At 37.5% G+C, this 25,806-nt stretch overlaps 1 protein-coding gene across 1 annotated transcript in view; it reads left to right on the top strand.

The window, feature by feature from the left end:
* Positions 1-25,806, top strand: part of GUCY1A2 (guanylate cyclase 1 soluble subunit alpha 2) — a 268,832-nt gene that overhangs the window by 7,308 nt on the left and 235,718 nt on the right. The window contains exon 2 of the mRNA XM_046686272.1: positions 20,982-21,043. Within this exon, the coding sequence (XP_046542228.1) occupies positions 20,988-21,043 (56 nt within the window). The 5' untranslated portion in view covers positions 20,982-20,987. The remainder of the gene's footprint in view (positions 1-20,981; positions 21,044-25,806) is intronic.

Raw genomic sequence — 25,806 nt, 5'->3', positions numbered from 1 at the left:
ACCAAAATATGGCAAATATAATCATTATTACTAATCTCACATCCTTAGCCACTTAGTCTTTCTCTCATTCAGTGGTTAAGTTGGGTAGGAGTCTAGTTGAACTCTCCAGATAAGTGGTGATCCAACATTTGAAGAGATTTGCATTTGCAGAGAACTCTAGAACCAGTCTGTCATGAGAGGAGGCTGGCTGTGTGGAAGTTCTGATGTTACCCTGACTGCAGGTCCTTGAAAACCAACTTCATTCTCTTCCATTCACTGCACTATCTTTCTTATGTGTGGGTCTGCTGTGCCTGGTGGAAGAAATAAAAGTGTTCTAGAACATGCTTCCATTCCTTGTTGCCTTATGCCTATGCTCCTTCATGCATGAATCCTCCAACTTAATATGGGAGAGAATGGTTTTTCTGATTAGTTTTGAATACTCACAAACACAGACAGACATATACTCTCTCTCTGTCTCTGTCTCTGTCTCTGTCTCTCTCTCTCTATCACACACACACACACACACACACACACACACACACACACACATCCATCCTGTTTGCTGTCACTGTGTTTTTTCGTTATAGAATACTAAGTTATTGCTCACATCTCTATAATAGGATTTATTGTGTTGTAATGTGATTTTGATTTATTCTACCTCCTTAAGACAGAGATCTATGTGTGTCCATGCCTAGTATACAATCTGATTTATAAAGGCACTCAATAAATGTTTGTTAGGAGAATGAATAAATGAATGAATAAATCCTTGTGTAGTTTGTGATGTGTCTGGTAATGCTCTGTAGGCTACAATGATTTTGTGCTGCCATTAGTTGATTATTTTCTTTTAATTGTTATGTTTGTAGCTTTTTCTCAGGTATAAATAGGAGTAAATATACTTATAACTATTTTTTAGAGTGCTTTAAGATTTTCAAAAAACTCCCATATTTGGTATTTTATTGGAGCTTCACAATAACCTGTAGATTTTATGCCAATTATCTCTAACCTTGGTTAGTATGATTATCTTAAAATGACAACAGTAATTATTTGGGGGGGGCATATGTGCTGCCACTTATGTGTTGTATACTATCTCTTAAAGAGAAGTGCATCTCTATAAGATATAGAGAAGGTATCTCTACCGTGCTATTTTTTTCATTATTATTTCAGTGTATAAGAAATCCTGTGCAAACATTCTACTAAACAAAAATCTCTACAAACCAGCACATCCACATATCTATCCTACAGTAATCATTACAGACATAATAATGGCATAGGAGGGATAAAGTTCTTAGGAAAAGTGGTGAAGTTAGAAATTGTTGTTTTAAGGAATGGAGAAGAAAAATAACCAGGAACAGGTCGAAATATTATTGGGTATCTTTTGAGGGGCCAGCTGAGGTTGGAGGCAATGAATTTGTACCCTAAACTGAGAGGAGAAGTATATCTGGTAAAGATATAAAGTGGTGAAGGTATTCACTGTGTATTAAAAGGCTTGTATGTCAGATTGAGTTTGAGGTGTTTAGGGCCAGTCCTTTAGAGTGGAGGGTTGTATCTTAGGAAATAATGACAGTGAATGTTAAATGGGGCAGACTGTAATATTCAAAGGTTTCTCTAGCCTTCCTGTATTAGACACAGATCTGATGTTAAGCTTATTTAATATATATCTGGGTCTTATTCTTTCACTATTCATTTCATTCTCTTACAATAGCTGATTGACAGGTCCCCCACCCCCCACCCCAAACCAGAATTGATAACTGGTAACTAGTTAGTCTTTGAGAAACTCAGTTCTAACTGCTTGATTAGTATTTATGTTATGTTTTCAAAGTTAAAACTAATCCTTGAAAAGTATGAGGATATTCAGTTACATCATTCAGTGCCTTATTTATTATTTATTATTATATTTATTATATACACAGTAAGGTTTCCTTTGCTCAAACTTGATGCATTGCTTCTTGAGTATAAGAGAGCCTATGGGATTTAGAATAATGAGTAGCTGCCAAAGCATTTCCTGTTGTCTTGGAGAGCACAGCAGATATTTTCTTATCTGAAAAGATAAAAATTAGTTCTGGCGAATCAAACATTCTGACTAAGTAGACTGTCACATATGCAGTATCAATTTGTGAGTAGATGAAATTCAGTAATAAAATACACTTGAGTTAAATAATTTTCATTCTGTTACTCAGTCTTTGAGAAACCCAAAGACTCACCTGTGGGTTTCAGTGCCTCAGTGTCATCATTATGAGTCTTCATTATCACTGTGCTAGAGATGTGTGGACATCCTGGTAAGTGGAGTGTTTTAGATACTTGAATGCTTCAAATCAGGAAATTTCCTCTACATAGAAGCACGGAAGAGCTGGTTCTTGTGGTCTGAAAGAGTGAATATGCACACTCAGCTTCTCATGCTCCACCAGGCAGTCTCTTAGGCAAAGGGAGGCCTATTAGCAGTGGATTTTAACAAAAAGGTTTTTTTAACTATTAGAGTTCGGTGTATAATTTAGTTAATGTGCTTATCTTGTTTTTTTTTTTTAAAATGCCTGTTAGTGTATGTGTGTGTGCAGGCTGGGTGGGAGGAGGGGAGGCAGAGGCCAAACCTCAGTTAATGCTGCATTCTGATTTTCGTGTTAATTTGATTTTGGGGAAATAACTTTTTTGTCTCCATTTCCCAACTCTGAAATCATATATAATATTACTAATCTTTCACTCAAGGGTAAATGTGTATTAATAAAATGTGACTAGTGATCTGACTTGTGTTTAGCTATCATGACTTCATTGTGCTGCTACACTGATTTCTTGAGGACCAAGGCATTGGTTCAGATTCCTTTACTCTCTACATTCTGGGAAAAGAACAGGTTATGGAGTCAGACACTAACTCCGGTCCTTATCTTGTGCATTCTTGGATAAGCCTGAGACTCAGTTTCTTATCTATAAAATGAAGGCAATACTTAATTTATAGAATTATGAAGATTAAAAGTATAATGCATAGCACAGTATTCAGAATACAGCAAATGACCAATTAGTTTTGGTGCCTTTTTCTAACCCCTCATCAGTTATTTTACCCATCTGCATATTATTAATCACATGTCCTGATGTCTCCAGTTACCTCCAGCCACAATCTTTGGCAAAACCTGGAGCTATTTCCTTTCTTTGTCGTTCTTGTTTAGCATTCTTAGGCTTTTCATGGGAAATATTTTCAATATTTTTTGAGGTCCAACATTTCAGGGTTATGAAATCTGGAAATTCCCTCCCAGAAATCTTAAAAACAAATGTGATCTTACCAGTCACTTATTTTATTCACTCATTGACTCCTCACATTCATTCATTCAGACAGCATTTATTTAGCAGATGAACACTTACTGATTCACTCAGCATGTGCTCAGTGTGTGTTAAAAATGCGAATGAAGTGGGCATTCAGACAGAAATTTGATATGGTCCTTTTGGATTTAAAAAATGTAAAACCACATTTAAAAAATTACCAAATATTGTGCATGACAGCTGTTTCTGCCCCTTCCTGTGTCTCTCCCCCTCATCCTGTTGTGACCTTTCCTTATTTGGCAAGATATGGAGGACATGTGGACAAAGGAAGGATCTGTATGTAAAAGACCAGTTGAAACTGTAATGATGATGATGATGACAGTAACGATAACACTGTTGATTTGTCAAGCCCTCGCCATGTACCGGGCACTGTGCTAAGTGCTCTACACATTTTTTTCCAGTAAATATTCACAACAGTAATGCAGGAGGGATGCCTTACCATGGGCTACAAGATCTCAAGAGACTACCTCTCTGACCTCGCCTCGTGAAGTCTAACCTACACTCACTCTTCTACAGTGCACTCCTTGAACATTCTAGGCAAGTATCATCTTGCCTCAGGACTTTTCCTCTATTCCTCATGTCACAAATGCCCCCTCGCTCCAGTTCTCCACATAATTGGCCCTTTCTTGTTTTTCAGATTTCAGGTCGGTGTCACCTTGTCAGACAGTAACCCTTCCCCGCCAAGCGTTCTCTCTCACATCAGTGTTTCCATGATAGCACTCACGATCAGAAGTTGCCCTTTTATTTACTTGTTCATTTGTGTATTACCTGTTTTCCTCACTGTAATTTAAGTTCTGCAAGGCAGGGACCTTGTTTGGGTTGCTCACAGTGGTCTTTGCAGTTCCTAGAATAGTCCTGGCTATAGGAAGGTTCTTAATACATCTTTCTTGGCTAAATGAATGTGTAATTTTGAAGAAGTCTTAGTACTTGGAAAAGAAATAGTTAAAAAAAATTTTTATAGAGTGGGAAAAGGAGAATTAATATGTGTTAAGCAAGTATTATGGACCCAGCATTTAAGCGTTTTCATAATATATATCATTGAACTTTTAAAGTAACTTTATGAGAGATTCAGAGAAGTTGAGTAACTTGCCTATGATCATACTTAATTACTGATAAAGGTTAGAATCTTGTTCTGTTTAGCTCCAAACTCTATATTTCTTCCACCGTGTTATATACTTCAAGCCTCTGTGAGTATGCTAGACATCGTGATGCACTGCCTGCATATCCCTTTAGGAGGGAAGGACTTATTCCCCTGGATGCTATGGGTGCTGCTGACAGTCACCCTCAACTGTCAGTCTGCTGTATTATTGCCTGGACTGAAAAAAGCTTCCTTGCCCAAAGTCATGCCCCATTCCAGTGACTAATCAACACAGGGATATGAAGGCTTGGCCTCCTTGCCTTAATTCACCCAACTCTGAAGTTAGAGCTCCATTTAGGGTCAGCTGAGGCCTCCGTTGAGACTACATTTCTAGTCCGACTTCTCCCTCTTTCCAATTTGCTTCCTTCTATACTTTCTTGGATATTGATCCCAAGAGCACTCCCTAATAAGCTTTCCGCATGCTAATCTTCTCAGAGTCTGCTTCTCAGGGAACCCAACCTGCTATAGTGAATTTGAGAACCATGATGACATTAATAAAAGTGCAAAAGTCAGTCACTGGGAAGGTGGCATTTGGAAGAAATATAATGATAACCTTGGATCTGGATTTTTTGAATGTAGGTGCAAATGGTCAGCTCTGGACCGTGAGCTCTTTGAAGGCTTGGTATTACCGATCACCAGCCTCTGCACAGTGCCTGTCACATTGTAGGCAGTCACTCAATAAATAGAGGGTTGAAGATTTGAGATTGGAGTTTGGATAAGAATTTGTGGAGGTAATAGCTAATATCTTGATAATTAACAAGCTCTCTGAGTGAAAGGGAGAGAAATAAGAACAGTAGAGAATTGAGAAGCAAAGAGAACCAGAAGAATGTAGGTGCCAGGATGCTTCTTTTGTTTGTTTATAGGAGAGAGAGGTGGCTGGAGAGTTGCTGGGAGCAAGCAGTAGTGGTTAATATTTATGAAATAAGGATGACAAATTTAAGGATGGTACTTTTGAACCCAGTGTGAATGAGGTTGCTGGTGGCCTTAGAAAAGTGATGTCAATCTTGCATCTGAGATAGGAACCTATTTAACAAGGTTTAAAGAGGGAATATATGATGATATCATGGGCATATATTTCTCATTCAAGACATCTGGCAATACAAGTAAAGTGAGAGAGAGCTGGCAGGGCCTGTGGGGCAAAATTAGTTTATTAAAGAGGGGGAGACGTGTTTGAAGGTAAGAGAGTAGTCAAAAAAGTTGGAGATGGATGAGATAAATAGGATTTGGGAGAGGATAGGGCTGACGTAGAGGTATTCATCTCCTTTGCCACAAGTGAGAACACTTCTTTCTCTGTACCCAAGGGGAAGGCAATATGGCATAGTGGGAGTGTAGTACAAAGGCAGCTGTCAGATTTTGGTTTTATTTACAGCTAATTTATTATGGTTTTGTCTTGATTTTTTCACTATAACTCAATGATTGGTCAGTACTTTTGTATATTTAATGACTGCTAAATTTAGATTGCCATACTATTTGCTGTTCTCTGGGTGTATCTTAACTATGGTAGCTGCACTGGCCATGGGATGTGAAATGAGGTCAGAAATGTCACTAATTCATCCTTCAGAAACTTTATACTCAAATCATGAAGTGTACATTTTTTCACTTGTTTATTCCGTTGTAGATAACTTTTGGATTGTTTTATCAATCTGAAAACTTCAGATTTTCTCTTATCCTTCTAAAAACAGAACTTTATAAATTGAACACCATGTGGAGGGAACTGTTTTTTGATTCATGCTTGTATTAGTTTGCTCTCTTTCAGTTTTAAAGGTAATTTGAGATATATATTTTATCTATATAACCCCTGTTGTATTCTCTCTGTGTCTAATATGACTTTGTTTAGTGTTTGAGCTCTTTGTGACACTGATATAAAGGTCACTAATGGAAGGAACTCTCAAGGAGTTAGGAGCCAAGTGAATAGACTCTATTTTGTTGTTATAATGAATATATTTTACACAGTTGAAAGACACTGTGAAAGGTAAAATAATGTCAAGCAGAACATATACAATCAAATGTAGCTTTTGGCCCTTTACCTTTCCTTTTCTGGGTGAATTTTGCTCAATTTTGTCAAGCAGGGATTTTTGTCTATTTTATATACTGCCAAATCTCAAGTCTGCTAGTACCTGGCACGTGGTAGCTGACCAATAAATATTGTTAAATGAATACATTTAGAGTGAGTATAAAGATGTTTATTCTAACCATACCACATAAATTTTGTAAGGAACAAATAAGATGATAACTACAAGTGCACTTCAGAAAAATAAAATCAATAACAATAACAAAATCAAAGTAGACAAAACAAAATATACAAATGCTAATAATTATTATGTCCTATTGTTTTCATTCCTTCATTGTATATTTACTGTACACCCACTATGCATGCTTGACTTTATTGTGTCCTCAGCCAAAACACAAGATCTATGGAGCAGAAAGTGGCTCCAGTCGTCTGCAGAGTTAAAAACAAAAAGTGTTGGAGTTTCCTTAAATACTCCTGTAATCTGCTACACCAGTCAACTTACATTATGTGCTAGGAGGAAAAAATAAGTTTTTCCTACATGATCTAACTGTATTAAAAAAAAATCAACATTACTTCATTTAGCAAATATTTGTTGTTGTCCTTTCCTGTGCCAAGATTTGAGATGTCTCATTTATATGGGGAAGATACTTACAATTGGTCTGTCCTCTGTTTTTTTCTTGAGATTCTGTTGCAAACACTTCAGGAATAAAATTTCAGGAAGATTTTATCTTTCTTCCAACCTCTTTCTTCTATAAAGTCTTCCCAAGGGAAATCAAGAACTTTTGGAAGAAAAATTCACATTACCCCAATAGCAAATTTAAGGAGAACCTGTCACTGCACTAGTGAGAAGCTGGTCATCTTAATTCAGTGAGTTTCTGTAGACCTGAACAAAATAAAAAAGTATCATGTTTAAATGCCTGTTGACAAAATTCTTGCAGTATTACTCTGAGTCTGAGTCTTCCATTTTCATTTCTTCCTTGCGTGATTGGTTTAATTTGTGTATGAGAGGTGTCTTGATGTTTGAATGTTGTCTTACCAAATATTTGATTGTTAAGGAATTTATTTATTTGTTTTTCAGAAAGGAAAGGATGCAGAGATTCTTACAAATTGTGTTTGTATCATAGTATTTTTGGATAAACTTGAGTTTATTTTAATATCATTTTTGAAATCTATCTATCATCTATCTCTATGTAACTATGCATCTATCTACTATTGATTATATAGGACAGAAGAGAAATGACTCTGTCAATGGATTCTGACTTAAGAAATGCCATTTAATAATAACCTGGAGTAGGCATAATTACTCTCATTTTGTCTTTTAAAAATTTGCCACAAATAATGAAAATGTCTTTTACCTCCCTAACAAAAGAATCTGCCTCCAAAGGCATTTATTATAAGGAGTGATAATGATGAGATGATTGTGTTGTAATGGAACAAAGATTGAGGGAAAGAGTAAATTTTAGTTACAGACTATTGTAATTCCATTTGAAGCTTCAGACAGCTACGAGAGAATTTCTAGAGTGGATGCTGGAGAACAGAGATTTATTGTTTCACCCTGATAGAAAGATCAATAGATGCTTTGTGGACCTGACAGTGTTTGCAAGCTATAAGTCTCTCTTTTCTTCTCTTGTGTTAACTTATTGCTGTTATAAACACATTTCAAAGAAAATCAGTCTTTCCTTTTGTTCTGGATTAAATTCTTTCTGCAAAAGTGTGTTTGCAAAGTACAAACCTAACTTCCCTGCTGAAGGAGAAGGGATGCGATTCATCCACAGCTTGCAGGGGCTAACTGTGAGCACCGTGGTGTATCAGCCTGCTGCTGGCTGGTTCTGGAAACCTGGGGCAGTTCTCTCCTTATTCAGCTGCATTCTCGGGATGGGAGTGGACGAAGATGGAGGAAATCAAATACTAAATTAAATTGTAAATGTAATTTTCCACCATCAGCCTAGCATTTTGACTATTGAGAAAAAAATCTAGGTCTCAAATACCTAGTTAACACCGATATTCAATTATTTTGACTATGGGAATGGGATATATCATCTTAATCAATGGCATTAATGTTGACTGTAATGATAGAAATTAATAATTCCCTCGGACATGTAATTGGAAAAGCCATTTTATTACAAGTTACCCTAAGAGACATAATAATGTTTCAAAAAATACGTATGAGTAAGTCTCTTTCAAATATGGGTCAATAAAAATGTTACCATTATAAAACTATAAAATATGAGTCTGCAAATCTGAATCTAAAAATAAGATCAGACCTAAAATTCTTGGCTGTTAGAGAAGGTATTCATCTGCTTTATGTGATTTGTAAATCAAATCAAGATATGCCTCCCTGGAAACATCTTAAAAACCTAAAATAAAAACGTTTAATATTTTGCTCTTCCAGAGTAACTAATAGAAGTGAAAGCAAAGCATATCAAAGTTTCTGCCTTGGCATTTTATACTAGTTTAAACTCTGATATATTATGGGTTAACACTGAGAAAAAATTGTAGAGTAGGGACACTTACTTTTGGTAGTCCCTATTCTCAATTTTTTTTCCTCTCTCTCAATCTCTATCTCGCTTGATTCCTGTATCAAAACCTCATGCCACAAAAATCTGCTATGAGTCTCTCCCATCAGACGAATTGGACTGTGTACATTTTAAATACCTTATCATGTTACTTTACAAGTTGATAAGCTCCTCCCTTGATTTTAAGTACCTTTGCAGGAGTGGAAAGTAAGTTTTTGTGGGGAGGATTGGGTTTGAATGAAATGGAGATAGCTCTCTCCCTGCTCCTGGCGTCAAATCTGGTGTCTGGCCCTACAAGGCTCCGACACCCATTGATAGCTTTATAGAAGTGAGTATGTCCGGGCACTTCTCAGGCAGCCATCTGGAGATCCCTGTAGCTACAGCAAATTATTTAATGTTCTTGGTCTGTAGGAATAACATAGACATATTTGGAGATGAAAATAAAATAATAATATATAGTACCTTTGATTATGTGGCATTATACTTACTAATTCTGTGTCATAAACCATTTTCTGTTGTTTGAAAGAACTGTTACTGCTACTTCAGGGTTCATTTTAAATAAGGCTCATAAAGCTAAATGGGGCTGATGTTGTCCTTATGTTTTATAATGCTTAGAGATTACGGAGATTTTGCGCCTTAAATGAATTATTTATGGATTAACGTGTGTTGTGCCAATTATGGATGCCCCTGCACTGGATTTGCCTTGGAAATTTTAGTTAAGAGCCCTTATGCAGGCAAGGAAGTTAAAATGTTTTTTATAGCTGGAAAATAGTGAATGATATCAAACCAGTAACTTATTCCTAAATATTATGTTATTTAAATTCCCTGTTGTTTGGTGTGAATGTGTGTACATGACTTGTGTGGGTCAGTGTTTGATATTTGTAAAGCTGAATGGCAGAGCAAGATATTTATAACTCATGTAGTATTCTAGAAAGAATCTGAAAAAAAAATTTTACTGTGCCAGAGACATTTCCCCTCTTCTGTAGGCAGCTGTTCCCAATATTCCTTTCTTACTCACATCCTTTCACCATCCCCTTTTCCCAGTTACTAATTTTCCATTCGGTAATGAGACAAACATATGGCTAAGAAATACTACATCGTTAAAAATTTGGTTCTAATGTGAGCAAATTTTGAAGCCTTTTGTTGGAGGTTTTCTAAAAAGACCCTGACAATAATTCACATTATCATGGCCATTTTTATGATAAATGGCTTATTTTGGTTAGTTTTTACTGTAAGCAGATATGAAGAGAATCTTGAAAAACCAGGGGCTTTCACCAAGTCTACTGCTTTTTAAGGCCTTAATGACATCACTCTTTTTCTTCTTAATTTTCCCCACTTCAGGACTGTGAGGGAATGACGTGCTGAACTATGCTTTCCATACAGAGAAGCCACTAGCAACGAGTGACATCTGTTTCGAGTTTACAAAGCATATTTTTAACACACGTTATCCCACCCTGATTCACCAAGGAAACGTATGAGGTAGGCAGGGCATGGATTATTATTAAGCCCAGTTTAAAGGTGAGGAAACTGAAGCTCAGAGAGAACCTGTAACTTGTCCAAAATCAAAAAACTAGTGCCCACCTACATTTTAGTGCCCAGTTCTCCTGTTTCAGGTCCTTAGCTCTTTCCAATATGAGTGTCTCTCAACATGTCCATGAATTGTTCCATCCTCAATATACAATATACAATATTGTTCAGAGTAGACTCCCCATTTCGCCTCTCATATGTTTCCTATTTTGTGACTTGCTAATGGGTGGCTGGTAGCAATTTCCTGTTGGTTTTCTTGAACCTGACCTCCTCTCACCAATTGTTTAGTTCCTGACTGTGCAATGAGTCCACACCGCATAGACCTGTGTTAGAAATGACAAAGGGCTCTTTTTTTTTTAATCAGGACTCTGCCTGTAGACTGACCTAGTTTGCCTGTCCACTGTCATGTTTGTATGCTCCAGGCTCCCATGGGTGAGGCAGTCATGAACAGAGTGACAAAAGCCAGCATCACTGCCAACAGCTTAGCTTGTGCTGCAGGGCCTGGGAGGAGCAATGATATTACTATAGGTCGATTTCTGAATATGAAGGAAGTCATGGTTAGCATAGAAATAGCTACATGCATAAGGGTATATATTTCTCTTCATAGATTGTATATAATTGTGCATACGAATACATACACATATCTTGGTATAATTAAATAATTTATCAGAAGGAACGAGGAGGGAATATATTAGATATTATGTAATGGAGTGATACCTAGCTTAAAAAATGTGCTCAGATAGAGTTAAATGAAAAAAAGTAAGACTTTTTATGTCATGCAGTGTTAGTGTTCTGCCTGCATGTTTTTTGCAGAAAGAAGTATGATTAGTCTGTACCTTTAGCTTAGTAATGTAGTGTATCATAAACACTGATGACGTGGCAGTCATTATCTTCCAAACATTTGCCTACTAAGCAGGTTTCATATCTGTTTGGATCATCAGATTATAGTCAACACCAGATCTAATTATATTTAGATCCTTGCTGAGTTTTATCTTCCCAGCAGTTGAAGCAATAGAGCTGGGCAGGACCCAACCTGGGTAGTATTTTGATGGTTTCTGCATGTTTTAGCATCTGAGACTTTTAAATTCCAAGAATTGTTCTTGTCATTGTCCTGAAATAATCAGACTCTCAGCCAGTGACTGGCTAAACAGAATGCCATGACACTTTGGTTGGCATCTGAATGACAGTTTACTTATTTACAGTGAGCATAACTGTGAAATGAGGCTTATTACTCCAAGTCTGCATGGTCAGCTCATTTCTTACCTGTTCAGACTACATGAAGAGCCAAGTCATCATCAAAAGTTTGCTTTAATCCACTTAGAGTCAAAGCAAAATAAATTTCATGCGCAATTCTTCAATCCAGTTTAAGGAGCTCTCCAGTGTAGGGAAGGCCTTGCCAATAAGACCTTATGCTCCACATCCATTCATAAGACTCGCTTTTTAGGTCAGGGGGTTGAAGAATTTTCCTTATTTGAGGAGTAATCTTTCTCAAGGTGACAGAGAGTCAATAAGTCTTGAACAGCATCAGATACAGTGTTTCATAGACGATTTCCTCCCTTCTCTTTCCTGTGGGCTGCCCTCTCTAACTTCGCATGCTTTCCCATGCCCTCCTGTTTTGATCTCCCTTAGATATGTTACTTCTATTGCTCAGTGCCCACTTTACCTGGAGCTATACCCTGGCTGGTGATTGGAGGTAATTCTCTGCTACTCATTTACCAATTATGGAGTAAGCTGGTGCATTAAAACATTTCCCTGTTGTATGTGTTAATTTTATAAATTAACTGTCAGGCAGAAATATTACTTCCCTTATTTCCAGGCTCCTTTTGGGAAATACCTCACTGTAGCTCCCGAGTACTGGAAACAATAGGGAATTCTTTGAAAATGCTCAAGTGGAGGCTGCAGAGATGTTTTAAAAGGCTAGAAATTATTTCCTGACATAAAGACCATTGCTATCCAGTAGAGTACTCGTGAGTTGAAATGGCACTAATTAGCCTTGCAGCATCTAATTGGCATCTTTGAGCTGTGAGGCATGCCTGGAAACAATTCCGGGTGTTCGATGTGGTCAGTTTAGTTCAATATAACAATTTTTGACTACTTCTTATCAAGAGACTTTTGCAATCTTATCATATAACACGTTTTTAGAATACCTTGTAGTTGTATTTCATTTTGACCTTACAACAACCTTAAGAAATAGTTATGCTAGGAATTCCCCCATTTTATAAAAAAGGAAATTGAAGTTCAGAAAAATAAATGCTGTGTCCAAAATCATACAATCTAGCCAAGACTTAATCCCTTTCAACTGCAACCTTTTCTCCCTTGATGAACAGAGAACCACGTATTTCGGTTTAGAGGAGCCAATTAAAAACTTGGCTTTTGAAGGCAGTTGGATATAGGATAGACACATAGACTCAGACACTTACTACCTAAGTGACCTTGGGCAAGTTTTTTAAGTTCTCGGGGTTTGATTTTCACATTTATAAAATTGGGGTAATCTTTCTTCTCTTACAGGATTTTTGTGAGGATTAAATGAGTTGCTGCGTGGACCATGTTGGGCCCAGTGTTTGAGACTTAGCACTCAACACATTGTTGACTGTTATTACAGTGTGTGAGATCCAGAAAGCTTACCCTGGTTTCACCTCGTAGACCGAGTCAGCCCTGTGCCATCTGTGAGGTTCTGTTTGGTTTACAGGTTTAGGACTGGAGCTATGTCCCTTCAAAGGTTTGCAGCACCGCTTGATCTGTTTTCCTGAGAAGATGTCTAGAAGCAGTACCATCTTGTCTCCTAGTCAGTACTTTTATTCAGACAGCCATGTTGGCCAAGATGGTGACCAGGGAAGCATGTTTCTCCTAAAGTTTCCCTGTTAAGAAGTTAATGATCACACCAGAACCATCTAAATAAGAAGAGCATCATACAAATTTAAGAAAACAATTTTACAACATCATTTTCATATCCATTAAAGAAAAAAAAAGGAAATAAGGGATTTCGGTTAGATACATGGAAGAATTTCCTAATAGTCACCAAAGCAAATTAAGTTACCAATGGGGGCAAGAGTTTGTGGGAGAAAAGCATAGAAGACCTAAGTCCGTGTCTTGGTGGTGGCTCTTTCCGGCTGTGTAGCTGAGATAAAACACTTTGACCTCTCTGAATCTCCGTTTTTTCGTCTGTAAAAGTGGATAATTACATCTGGGACTCATGAGGTTGCTGTGGATATCTAATGAGATGAAGGAAAAGAAAGTGATTTGTAAACTGGGAAGTGTGATGCAAACTCAAGGTGGTGTTATTATTCTTCAGAGTTCGTTGAAAACATCAGAAATTCTTGGATGACTTAAAAGTGCTCTTGCCTAAAGGTAGAAGGACTAAATAAGTAACCCTGCGGATCTATTTCAGTTCAAGGAATGTATGTTTTCAGATTACATTAGTATTGATGATATTAGGTCTTGTATCAAACTGAAATTCAATGGCTATTTTTGGAAAGGCATTAAAATAAAATAACAAAGAAGAAAATACTTGGAAAGCAATGTACTTCATATAGACAGATTTAATTATCAAATTGATTATATGTGAAGTATATTCAGTTACAATCAATAATTACAATGATAGTAACCACTGTGCTTTGCTAATTAGAACATACTTCTAATAAGGAGAAGGTTATCAATTTGAATCCCTTTATGGGTCAATTAGCATAATGTCAGCCTTCACTTAAGCTCTCACGAGGTCACTCAAATGTGTGCCCGTGTTCACAAGGAGAATAAAGTGGAGATTGGATGAAATCTTGCAGATGTTCACCCAATATGTATAGAAGAACTCTGTATTATGCATATAATGTATCTCTTTATTTTTTCTTTAGCACACTTATTTTTGCTTTTTGTTGTTAATTGTCTGGACTACCAGTTTTGTTTAGCATTACTGGTGTCAGTCACTTGAAACGGTATTCCAGGTTTCCTGAAAGGTGGTTTAATCAGAGTCATGTTCAGACCGCTATTTACAAGTGCTTAACTTTGCAATGCTTTCCTTCAAAATAACCCTGAGAACTACAAACTTCTTGTATGTATTTTTCAGTTGGGAAAATTAAGGCATTTTTTTTCCCAAGGTTTTTTACTCCCAGGTGAAGAGATTTTGGCTAATTTTATAAAAAGGTCACTAGCACAGCTGGGCCTGAAATCCAGAGGTCCTGACTCAAAGTTCTATATTTAATTTGCAGTGGTTTTTTTTTTTTTTTTGGTTTATATGTAGTGGGTTTAGTCAGAGGGTGGGAAAACGAATATCACGTCTTGACTTTTAGCATGATTGACGGTTACTACAATTACATCTCTTTCAGAAGTAGTTAAGCTAGTTGTTTGAAGTGACTATTTTGACTAGTTTTATTAGTAAGACCAGTCATATGATTTGATCCATGGTGTCTACAGGCCTAGCCACAAAGATAGGGTATTTAACATTTAATTTTGATCATTTTAAATGATGGAATTTGGCATATCATGTCCTAGTAAGCAAAATGCTCTTACGTTGTAGAGAAAGTGGAGATCTCTGTATTGTGATTTGGAGGATGATCAGAAGAGTTCCTTTATCTCTCACTGACAAGCCTATTTACCCAAATTCCACCATTAGTGGTTCAGACCATCTTATATAATGCAGAGATGCTCATTTATACCATCGTCTACCTTAGTTTGGATTGAGGATTGAACTTCTGAGGAAATGGAGGTAGGATTTCTCCTGAGTACCTTCTGAGGTCAGAGTACTAAGGGGATTTGAAAATATTTTTTTCTGTTGGTGAGGAAGAGTGGCCTGAGCTAACATCTGTAGCCAATCTTCCTCTTTTTGCTTGGGGAAGAGTGACCCTGAGTTAACGTCTGTGCCAATCTTCCTCTCTTTTGTATGTGGCATGCCACCACAGCATGGCTTGATGAGTGGTGTGTAGGTCTGTGCCTGGGATCCGAACTCATGTATCCTGGGCTGCCGAAGTGGAGCACACAAACTTAATTACTATGCTGCAGGACCACCCTGGGATTTGAAATTTTGATGAGGGAAGGAAAAAAGAATATGTAACAATGATTTTTGGATACCTGATTTGGGAGTTTAGATGATGGTGGTGGGGATTTGGCCTATCAGCTTGCAGCATAAATACACTGGACACCCAGAGGATCAGGAAGAGGTGAGCCAGAGGATGAGAGAAAGCTAAGGAAGTGCATCTAAGATGAGACTTAATTCACGATTTCACCTATGACCTTCTTTGTTTATACAGGTTTGGTTTAAAGAGCATTAAGTGTTTTGTCAAGAGGCAAATAACTCATTTGAATCCATGTGATTCTTTGCTTTTATGTTGACATTAAAAATTACTTTATTATTGATGACAGTTTTCTAGGGAAAGAGATGCTCTTTTTGTAAAAGAGGACTTCCAATCTCTCTGATTTTGTTCTTTTTCAGTCAAACGGTGATAATAACACCATTCCATTTCACTGGATTGGTGCAAGGATCAGTTGGGGTAACATGCATTAAAAAATGTGAATTCTAAAGGGCTCAACCAAGTACTAAGTGTTGAAGATTACGTGCAGTATGGGTGGGAGATTATGTGCTTGTATTCTAGAAGAGATTACCTGAGTTTCAGATTACCTGAGTTTGTCTTTTTCACTTGTGTGACACACGCCAACTTGAACTTCTGTGTCTCAGTTTTCTTATCTGTAAAATAGTGACACCTGCCTCGTAATGTAGATGTGAAATTCAAAGGAGTTCATATATGTAATGGGCTTCCTTGTGTAAACTAAGCACGACAACCCTACTAGCTGCTGTATTGTTATGTAGGTGTCAGAACAAAATTGAATGCTGATGTAAGTGCATAGGAGTGAATTACTTGGAAATTTAAAAAAGTTCCTATATTTATGCCTCAAGCAATATAGTTATTTGTTTGTCCAACAAATTCATGTTTGATTATAAGCCATTAGTGACAGTTAAAAAATGGAACTGTGTTGAATTTAGCAGCTTCTCTCAGTAGGTTATTTGATATTTGAATAAAGAAACTACTCTCACTAATGCCAACTTATTCAGGTAAGGTTTATAGAGTCTTGATCATCATGTTTATATCTGAAATGAAAGGTTTTCAACCCTGACTACATATTAGAAGCAACTGGGTCTCCCAACCCAGTTGAATTGGAAAATTTGGGGGTGGTGCTCAGGCATTGGTATTTTTTAAAAGCTCCCTGGGTGATTTTAATGTGCAGACAGTTGAAAACCACTGGCTTTGAACATTAGTAATTAAATATATATCCATATTATTTAGTTGCTGACAATGATGTGTAATTTTCTCATATTTCAATAAATAAAATGACATGGATATATATGGATGTTTCTTTAAAGGCAGGCCTATTGTTTCTATTAATTCTGTAGCTTATGGGTATGTATTTTAAGGCAGAAATGAGAAGTTTGTTTTTAAATTATCTGTGGATTTTTGTTTGTTTTTGGCATGATGAAATGCTGTATATATTAAAAAAGAATATAGAATCACGGAATGTTAAAGGGCAGAGGGACCCTCAAAGCATCTGGTAGAACAAGCGTTCACTTCGAAGCCAGTCCTGGCTTGCGTTGACTTATTCACTTCCTAGCTGTGTGATCTTGGAGTACTTACTTAACTAATCTGAGCCTCAACTCCCTCATCTCTGTAAAATTGAGATGAATGTGTACTTTGTACCATGACAACCATGTTTCATGCGACACACACACACACCATCTTGACTCCTTGCCTCCTGCCTGATCCCGGCACCATCTGGTGCGGATATCAAGAGCAGGGACTGTGTGGGAGCCTCCGCAGGGCTGTCTGAGCTTGCAGGGCCAGCTGCTGGGAACTGCTTCCTCCCACTCCTCAGGGATCATTTCTCTGGCTCTGTTGGGACTGTTTCATGGCTGGTTGTTTGGATCCCATGACCTTTCATGAGCATAACATTTAGTCCATGGGGGTCAGTCACTGCCGGCCAAGTAGAGTGAAGCTGTTAATGACACTAGAGATGAAGATGGCTTCTTGTTGCCACATGATGGAAGCTTTTGAGCTCCTTCTGTCTGTGTCCCAGACAATACTTGTGCGGAACATAGACGGCAGCTTTCTCTTTCCAGATGTTTTCCTATCCATTGCATGTTTGCGTTGAGTAAGGAAAATGGGAAGCCACTATCTATATCTTAGTTTGGGAGAAGCAGAGAAAAATCACAGACCCCTTTGATTTTCTTTTTATGATAAGAACAGTGGATTTTATCTCCTTCTTCACCCTTGTCTCTCAGATCCTCTAGCATATGGCTATAAAATTATTAGGCCACTCAGCTCTCCTGTTGAACATTCTTTGTGTCCGACAAAGGAGGTTCATGGGTTGTTTCTTATTATTGTAAAGCATAATGCCTGGGGTCCTGATCTTAGCTATGGTGCTTCAATGTCTTTCCCACTTGTAGGCCTGGCTTTAGGTCTATTTTCAGTCTTAATTTTGAGAATTCTGCTTTTGTCACCATCTCTCTGGACTGATCTAAAGTTTTCATTGGAAATATTTATAAATTCAGCTGTCATTTTCCTATTTTTTCCCTCTGTCTACTGGAATTGGCACCATCTTCTTGTTGTTAGCACTAGTGGTAGGTCTATTGAGATTTTAGTGATGAGGATCTTGCGACAGTACACTTGTGGGATGGGTGTTCTAACATACACCTTGTGTTCCTCCACGAGATTCTGAGACTCTTGAGGGTAGGAACCATGTTTTTCAGCTGAGCATGGTCATAACTATCATTTATTATGCACCTACTGTGCACCACAGATTTGACTTTGATTATTTCAATTAATTGCCGTAAAAATAATTTATACATAGGGAATCATTTCAGGCAGCTTAAGTAAACTGCCCAAGATTATCTAGCTAGTGAGTCACAGAGCTGGATTTTGAACTCAGTTTGATCTTAAATCCTCTTTTCTAAATCATCTTTTTAAACTTCTTAAATGAAAGGGCAGATACAGATAAGAGGAATGGAAACTTGGCCTGTAGAAGGTGGGATGGAACTGTTGAGTAGGACACTGATACGGAGTTGCATTCTCAAAGAAGAAGAGAGAGGATCTGCATGTCTTCAAAGCCTGTGCTTTCCCACTAGTCTACACTGACTTCATCACTGGCATACACGGACACTTAGTAAGTGGACCCTAAGACCTTCCAGACAGAAGTCACCCCTACAGTTTGGTCCACATGTGGATCTTTACTTCAGGATTTTTATTCAGGTCAGAGAGACCTTGAAATTATGTGAAGATGTCTCACAATCGGACAAACTCTGAAGAGGATTCGAATGAATCCGTAGTGATAAGACATGCTGAGGAGTCAGGTCTTTGTTGAAGTCAGACTAGTCATGGCTAGCTGAAGATCAGGAGATGCTCTGCAGTCAGCCTCTATGCTGGTAGTTCAGACCATCAGAATGTGCCCACTGGCTTTGGCAAACAACAGGAAGTATATGGATGCTGTACCAAGTTGAAACTTTGTTGAACATGCCCGGAGAGCATTTTTCTTTTAATGTATTTGGAAACTATACATTTAACTCCTGCTGGGGAGTAAAAGTAATTGCTTCACAAAAGAAAAAGCGCTTTAAAAGGCTTAACTCCTTTCAAAAACATGTGCTTTTTAATGACTGGGAAATTCTTGGTACAGGAGAAAAATGTCCTTTTGTACAAATGAGCTCATTCTGGTCTTAACTGACCCTGTGCACTCTAGTGCCTGCTTTCTGTTCCATGTTTTGTGACCAGAGGTTATTGGAAGGATAATCCCTCTGTGGATATTCTCTGCTTTTAGGGCATGTTGCCAGAGAGAAAGTTATCTTAGCTCGGAAACTGCCAAGCCAGTGCAAGAGGCCCAGATCCCAGGGGTCCTGAGCCAGTGACTGATAATGACTTGGTTTAGGTTGGCTGTGGGTCAGTTTTTACAAGCCCACTTCAAGTGCACTAGGATTGCTGTGTATGCCTCATCCTCTTTAGATTTCTCAACAGCTCTATTGCTTCTTGATTCAGGAACGATTTTTCTTTCCTAGGTAGATTCTGTTTGCTCTGCGGTGATTCTATCCTGATGAGCAGAAACATCTGTGCCAGTTTGAGGCCTCGTGTTTGTCTTTTTAACCTGCTATAATTGGAAAACAGCTATTGAAAGAAGTGGCCCTGTACCTCTTTCTTTGAACACTTGGCGGCTGACGCCTCTGAAAATTAATTTCTGAATTGGCTTGGCTAAAGTGAGGAATATGTCTGAGGCCTTAGATTTGCTCAGTGAAAGGGTTCTCCTAAATGGTATTGTAGGATAGATCTCAACGGATGCCTGTGATTTAAATGAAGCTCACATTACTCTATCTTTAAAATAACCATTTCCTAGCAAGGAGGATGTGGAAACTTTGAATAGTGTTAGGTAGGGAGATTATTACATCTATTCTGGATGTTTTCATAAAGAGCTGAACATGAAAGGGGTTCAAGTGCACCTTGACAAGGACCTGTGGAGTCTCCTTTAAATTATCTATATTTAAGACCATCATTCTGAAGGAATAGGGATGAGAAATAAACTGTGATATTTATTAACTGCTTCTTAGGTACCAGCACTGTGCTAGATCCTTTCTGCAGATTATCTTTTAAGACTTATTTAGGTTCGTGAAGTTAATTAGTGGCAGCCCATGAGATTACCAAACTACCCTGCTGGCTTGCATCTTGAAGAGTCTGTGTTAAGAGTCATTATATTCCCCTAAAATTCATCCCTGGCTCTAATGAATCAATATTTTGATAAGCCTTTTATAATTTTTTTCCTGCTTCATTGACTAAAATAAATTTTTCTTATTTTAAAAATTCATACTCTTGCCACTGAGAATTTGGTTCTTATCATAACTTGTTAATAAAATCTATGTTCTGGGATCTTTGTGTCGCTTTCACGGCTCCCTGGGTATGAAACTCTAAGTTCAGGCTCTGATGCCTAAATAAGTCTAAGAATAATTTCTTGGTGTGGGATTAAGAAGCTCTATCTTCAGCTGTCATGAAGAAGAGAGGATTATAAAATTTGGTCATGAGCTGCTTAGGTATTATTTGCTGCAAACCCCATTTCTTTCCCAAAGCACTTGTGGCCACTCTAGGAGGCTCCAGGACCCTTGTCTGAAATCTCCTAAGGAAGTCAGGCCTGACCTGGGCGTAACCCATGTTTTTTCAGTACGTCTCCTCTCCAATGCCCCCAAGGCCTAGGTTTATTGTGGGCAGCCGATGAGTGTTTCATTGAACATAATAGCTGGTACAACAGACTTGGGAAAAATATGGTTAGGAAATGCTATCATACTTGAAATTGGGAAATTCGGGGTAATTGCTGAGCGCTTCATATTAGTTCCTGTGGGGAAAATACATGGCAAAATGCATAATGGGTTAATATTGTAAAGCAAAAACTCTTATGAGATAAACCAGAAGCTACATATCTGCCTATGATGCTCAGAATGGGAATGGAACTGATTTGCTGATAATGTATTTTTATTGTTATTATTATTCTGTAGCCTCAGATGATACAGCAAACTCTCAAGAGGACATTACAGTATTATGAGCACCAAGTTATTGGGTAAGTAAAAATGAATTTTGGTTATTATTGGGGGCAAATTAAAGATGATTACTCAAACATGGCTGTTGAGCATGTGGTTTTCTGCCACCCAGGTCAACCTTATTTCAAAGTGGCTATGCTCTCAGTGTGGAGTTGGGGCTCATGGGGGCCCCTTGAAATGATTTCCTTTGGCTTATTTGCCCTCAGTCCTTTTAAATGAAATTCCATTGGTTTTGTGTTCTTTTTTTTCTTCTTCTTGTGCTTTTACCCTCTCATTCTAATCCACTGAATTTTTGTTTCATAGTTTGCCTTAGTACTATGGTAAGATTTATTGGTACTAACCGAAAGGCTTTAAATGGGATTTTTAGACTCCTTCAGTAAAGTTTAATCAAAATCACTACAAGCTTAACACAGTGCAGTGAGAGGTACCAGTTTAGCTAGAGTCACATGCTTCATATTTTTATTTAAGTGGTTGTGATATAGTGTAAAGTAAGACGACTTGAGGTCAAAAGATAGGAATTCAAGGCTCACCAGCACATAGACCTCTATGTAAATTTATCTCCTTTTGTAAAGGGTGATGATAATAATAACTAAATCAAGGATTAGATGTCATGATTCAATGAAATCATTTCAATGAAAGTATTTTGTAAACAGAAAGCTCCAAGTAAGTGTAAGGTATACCTTTGATTGGCTATGGCAGAAAGCAATTGGCAAATACAGAAGCCTAATTTCACTTTCTGATGCAATCTAGCTATTTAAATTAAATTCATTGACATCAGAGGCAATGCATATTTTTAATTCACATTGCTAATATTCTCTAAGTGCTACAATGATTTATGTTTGTAAGATTTTAAGAACTTTTTGAGGAATCAAGATTTAAACCCTAGTACCTCTTTAAATACATTGGAGAATCATTTAACGTTTATGGCTAATAATCATTGCCATGGGGATCAAGAATATATTTTCAGCTATTAGGGTGTGGTGTACTTTTTTTTTTTTCAGAACAGAAGGGAAGAAAACTTCATGGAAAAATAATCTCGGTACCTAGTATAATGCCATATACTTTAAGTGCTTGATGATTATGTTAATTGTCATTTAAAAGGGAATTGGTTTGAAACTTTGTCATATCAATCCTCAAGAGTGCAGTACTAGGAAAAACATATTATTTAAACTCATGAGATGGTTTTTAGTTTGAGGCCATTAGTGATTTTAAATGGTTTATCCTAACGGAGATAAAGAATGTCAAATTAATCTCTCCCCACATATTCTAAAATAAAACTTAATCACTCTCACTGAATTTGCTACTTTCAAAGTATGATATTTCGATTAAATTAGTCAATATACTTAGAACAGTTCCTGGCATGTGGTAAGCACTACATAATTATTTTCTGTTATGTTTGTTATCATTGTTATTAATATTTTAATGATAATACCAGTAATCAAATGCAAATCATTTTCTGGAATTATGAATGCCCTCTTTGTTTTGAAATCAGATAACTGATGAAATAGTCTCATCTGTGAACTAAAGTATGTCTTCATGGCAAATTGGAGTGGGAATCTTGTAAATGTGATCAAAATAGATAACTAAACTATATTACCATAATCAGCAGAAAATTCTTTTTTCTGTTAGTAAGATGGAGTTCTCTTTTATCTAAATTACTACCTCAACTCTCCTCTCCATCTTTGTAGACATAGCTGTGGAGATTCTTTTTTCATTGCCTAAATGGTCTTTTCTAGTTCTGTTTATTGCAGGCATAGCATAAAGAAAACAGACAGGGAATGCAACTCCAATATAAAGAGGGGTCTTGATGTCCGACTGGTTCCAAATAGACCTATTAGCATATTTTCACTTGGGTATTGGCTGGCTTCTGAGGACTTGAAGTACCTTTGCTCATTGCCTCTGTTTATACTCATGCTGATGAAGACCAAAAGGGCGAGTTGGCAGCAACATTGTCACTTTTGCCTTTCTTGACTTTGCCTCTCTCTTCCCTCAGTTGTAACTTGCCTGTCCACTTTCTCTTTTGCCTTTTAGACTCCATCTTTCTGCTTTCTATTTCTGTTTTCAATACTGAAAAAGGAGAGCATCTATTATCACTAACACTTGGATTAAAATGTATTCACATGTATGTGTTGTTCCTCTTGAAAAACACAATTTAAGGCATTTTTTTTCTCTAACTGTGAAAGCAATGTGTTTCTTACAGTTCAAGGGATTTCAGGCAATTGAGAATAAGTGCTGGCAAGTATTATTTGCATATTTCTGGGGAAGTAAGGGTGGGAAAGATGCTTTTCCTAATCCCTGAAATTGGGCTTTGCCTAAAGCTTGTCTTGAGATAATTCAGCTTTTAGGTGCCTTGGATTGGGATGAAGAATCAGGAAGGATAACCGAGAAGACAAGCTAGCCCTTCTCTTCTTAATTTCTTGGTTCAGCCTCCAACCACTAACCTACTCATCCTCCCTTACCTCTGCTTTAAAACTCTGCCCTTGGATCTGTGTCATTTATCAGAGCTCTCGGATTGTATAGTTTTGCTCCTTGATGAATTCTTATACCCATAGCCCATAGGAACTCTCCTAGGCTTTTTTAGTCTCCAAGCCCTAGACTTGAATGCAGGGAGCAGCTATTCAAAGGATCACACAGAGAGGGAAAAGCCGATGGAGCTTCTTGTTAGGGAGTATGATAGCCTCTCCGTACCTCAGCAACTTTGTTTTTAAACATTTATTCTATTCTTTAACCTATCCATTCAGTTGTTCATTTATTTATTCATTGAGATCATACAAGTTGTGAAAATGAGTGCTACAATAATTTATTCATGCAGTGTGATAAATCTTCTGTTCATCTTCACTGTCACCATTGTCTCTCACCTAGCGATTTGATCTAGTTTTCAGGCTTCTACTCTTGCCCCTCAACATTATATTTTCACGACAGCGAAGTGATTAGAGATTAGATCATGCCACTTTCTTACTTTAAACCAATGGTTCTCAAATGTTAATGTGCATCAGAATCACCTGGCCAGCTTGTTAAAATACAAATTGCTGGGTCCTACACCCAGAGTTTCTGATCATGTTTGTCTGGGTGGGGCTCAAGAATTGGCATTTCTAACAAGTTCCCAGTTGATACTGGTGCTACTGGCGCAGGTATCACACTTTGGAACCCCTGTTTTAAACCATATAATGACCTATCAGATGGAATAAAATTTGAATCTCCCTGTGGTCTGGCCTGATTTCATCCTCTTCCACTCTTCCTTTTCACTCCCCTGCAGCCACTCCAGCCACCTGTTGGTTTCTCAACTGTACCAAGCTTGCTTAGCCTCAAGGCCTTTGAATGTACTCTTCCATTTTCCTGGAATGCTCTGTCCCCAGATGTTTGCATGGATTATTCTTTTATACATTTAGGTGTCTTTTAAAATGTCCTCTCTTCAGAAAGGCCCACCTGCTCTGACCACCCAATCTAAAGTGGCCCTCCATCCCTTACCTTAATCTCCAACCCCAATCATTTTTTATTATTTCTTTTCAAAGATTTTATCATTAGCCTATATTGTTTTGTTTGTTTTCTTCTTTTGGCTATTTATCTTATTTACTTCCATATTCCTGTGCCTTTATAAATGGTTGGTACTTAAGAGGGACTAATAATTTTTTTGGAGAGGGAAGTGTGAATAAATGAGTAAGTTGCACTCTAGAGGAATGTACGCAGAGGTATGTTTATAGCGGATAAAAGAATAAGTTGTGCTTGGGAGGGGAGTATAAAATGAGGGATTGAAATAATCTCCAGGGTCCATTACAGTTCTAAAATCTTTAGTTCTGCTATCCAAGACCTTTTTCCTTATAGTATAAATTATACTGATTTATTTGCGTAGTTTCCCATTTTTGCTTAATGTTCTGCCACTGTGTGTCAGATTGACTTTGGGATAGATTTTCATTACTATATAAATTCTACACAAGTATGCCTACTTGGATAGCTTCTTGTTCACATAGCCCAGTCTTTTTCACTCAAAATAAAATGAAAAAACAGGCTATCAGTGTACATCTTTATGTTCTGCTGTCTCTCTTTAACTGAAGCTTCTAGGCAATGGACTAGCTTTTTGGGCCATGTAGAGTGGAAAGAATAGTGAGAAGCAGAAAGGGCAACTAGGAGGCAGGCAGGATTCACCTTAGAAATTAAAAGGAACTCAGGATTGAGGAAAATCTTATTTGTGATGACTTTTTTTCTGATGTCTTTCTTGCTGTTATCGTGTGTCCTCCCCTCTCTATGCATCTTTGTCATATAGTGTAGAGCAGGGGATTGAGAAAATGTGCTGTGGAAGTAGACATATCAGCTCTACTGGACTTAAAGTCGGATTTTGCCTTTGAATGATCTTGGACAGATTACTTAATCTCCCTGAGCCTCAGTTTTCTCATTTTTAAAATGAGAATAATAGCGGGGTTGGGGTGAAGTTTTAATGAAATATTAATGATGATAATGTGTTAAGTCATAGAATCATATAAAGTAGTTAGCACAGTGCCTGGTACATGAAGACAATCAATACATTCGTTGAATTATTATTATCACTATTAGAATCAGACTCTACTGCATCTCAGTTTTTGCTGATTGTCTTTCCCTTTATCCTCCAGCTGTATCCTTTCCCTGTCCTCCTTGAGCCTTTACAAGTTTGGAATTGGTTGTTTAGTATCAGGAGCTAAACATGCCCAGTTCATGTTCCAGCTACAGCTTTCTTCTTACAGAGAGTTTGGATTTTTTTACATCTACATTTCTGCCTCCAGAGTGCCTAAGCCAACTGCTCTCACTCATG

This window comes from Equus quagga, chromosome 14 (genome assembly GCF_021613505.1).
Source record: "Equus quagga isolate Etosha38 chromosome 14, UCLA_HA_Equagga_1.0, whole genome shotgun sequence".
NCBI classification, from domain to species: domain Eukaryota; kingdom Metazoa; phylum Chordata; class Mammalia; order Perissodactyla; family Equidae; genus Equus; species Equus quagga.
This window is presented reverse-complemented; position numbering and strand designations above follow the sequence as displayed.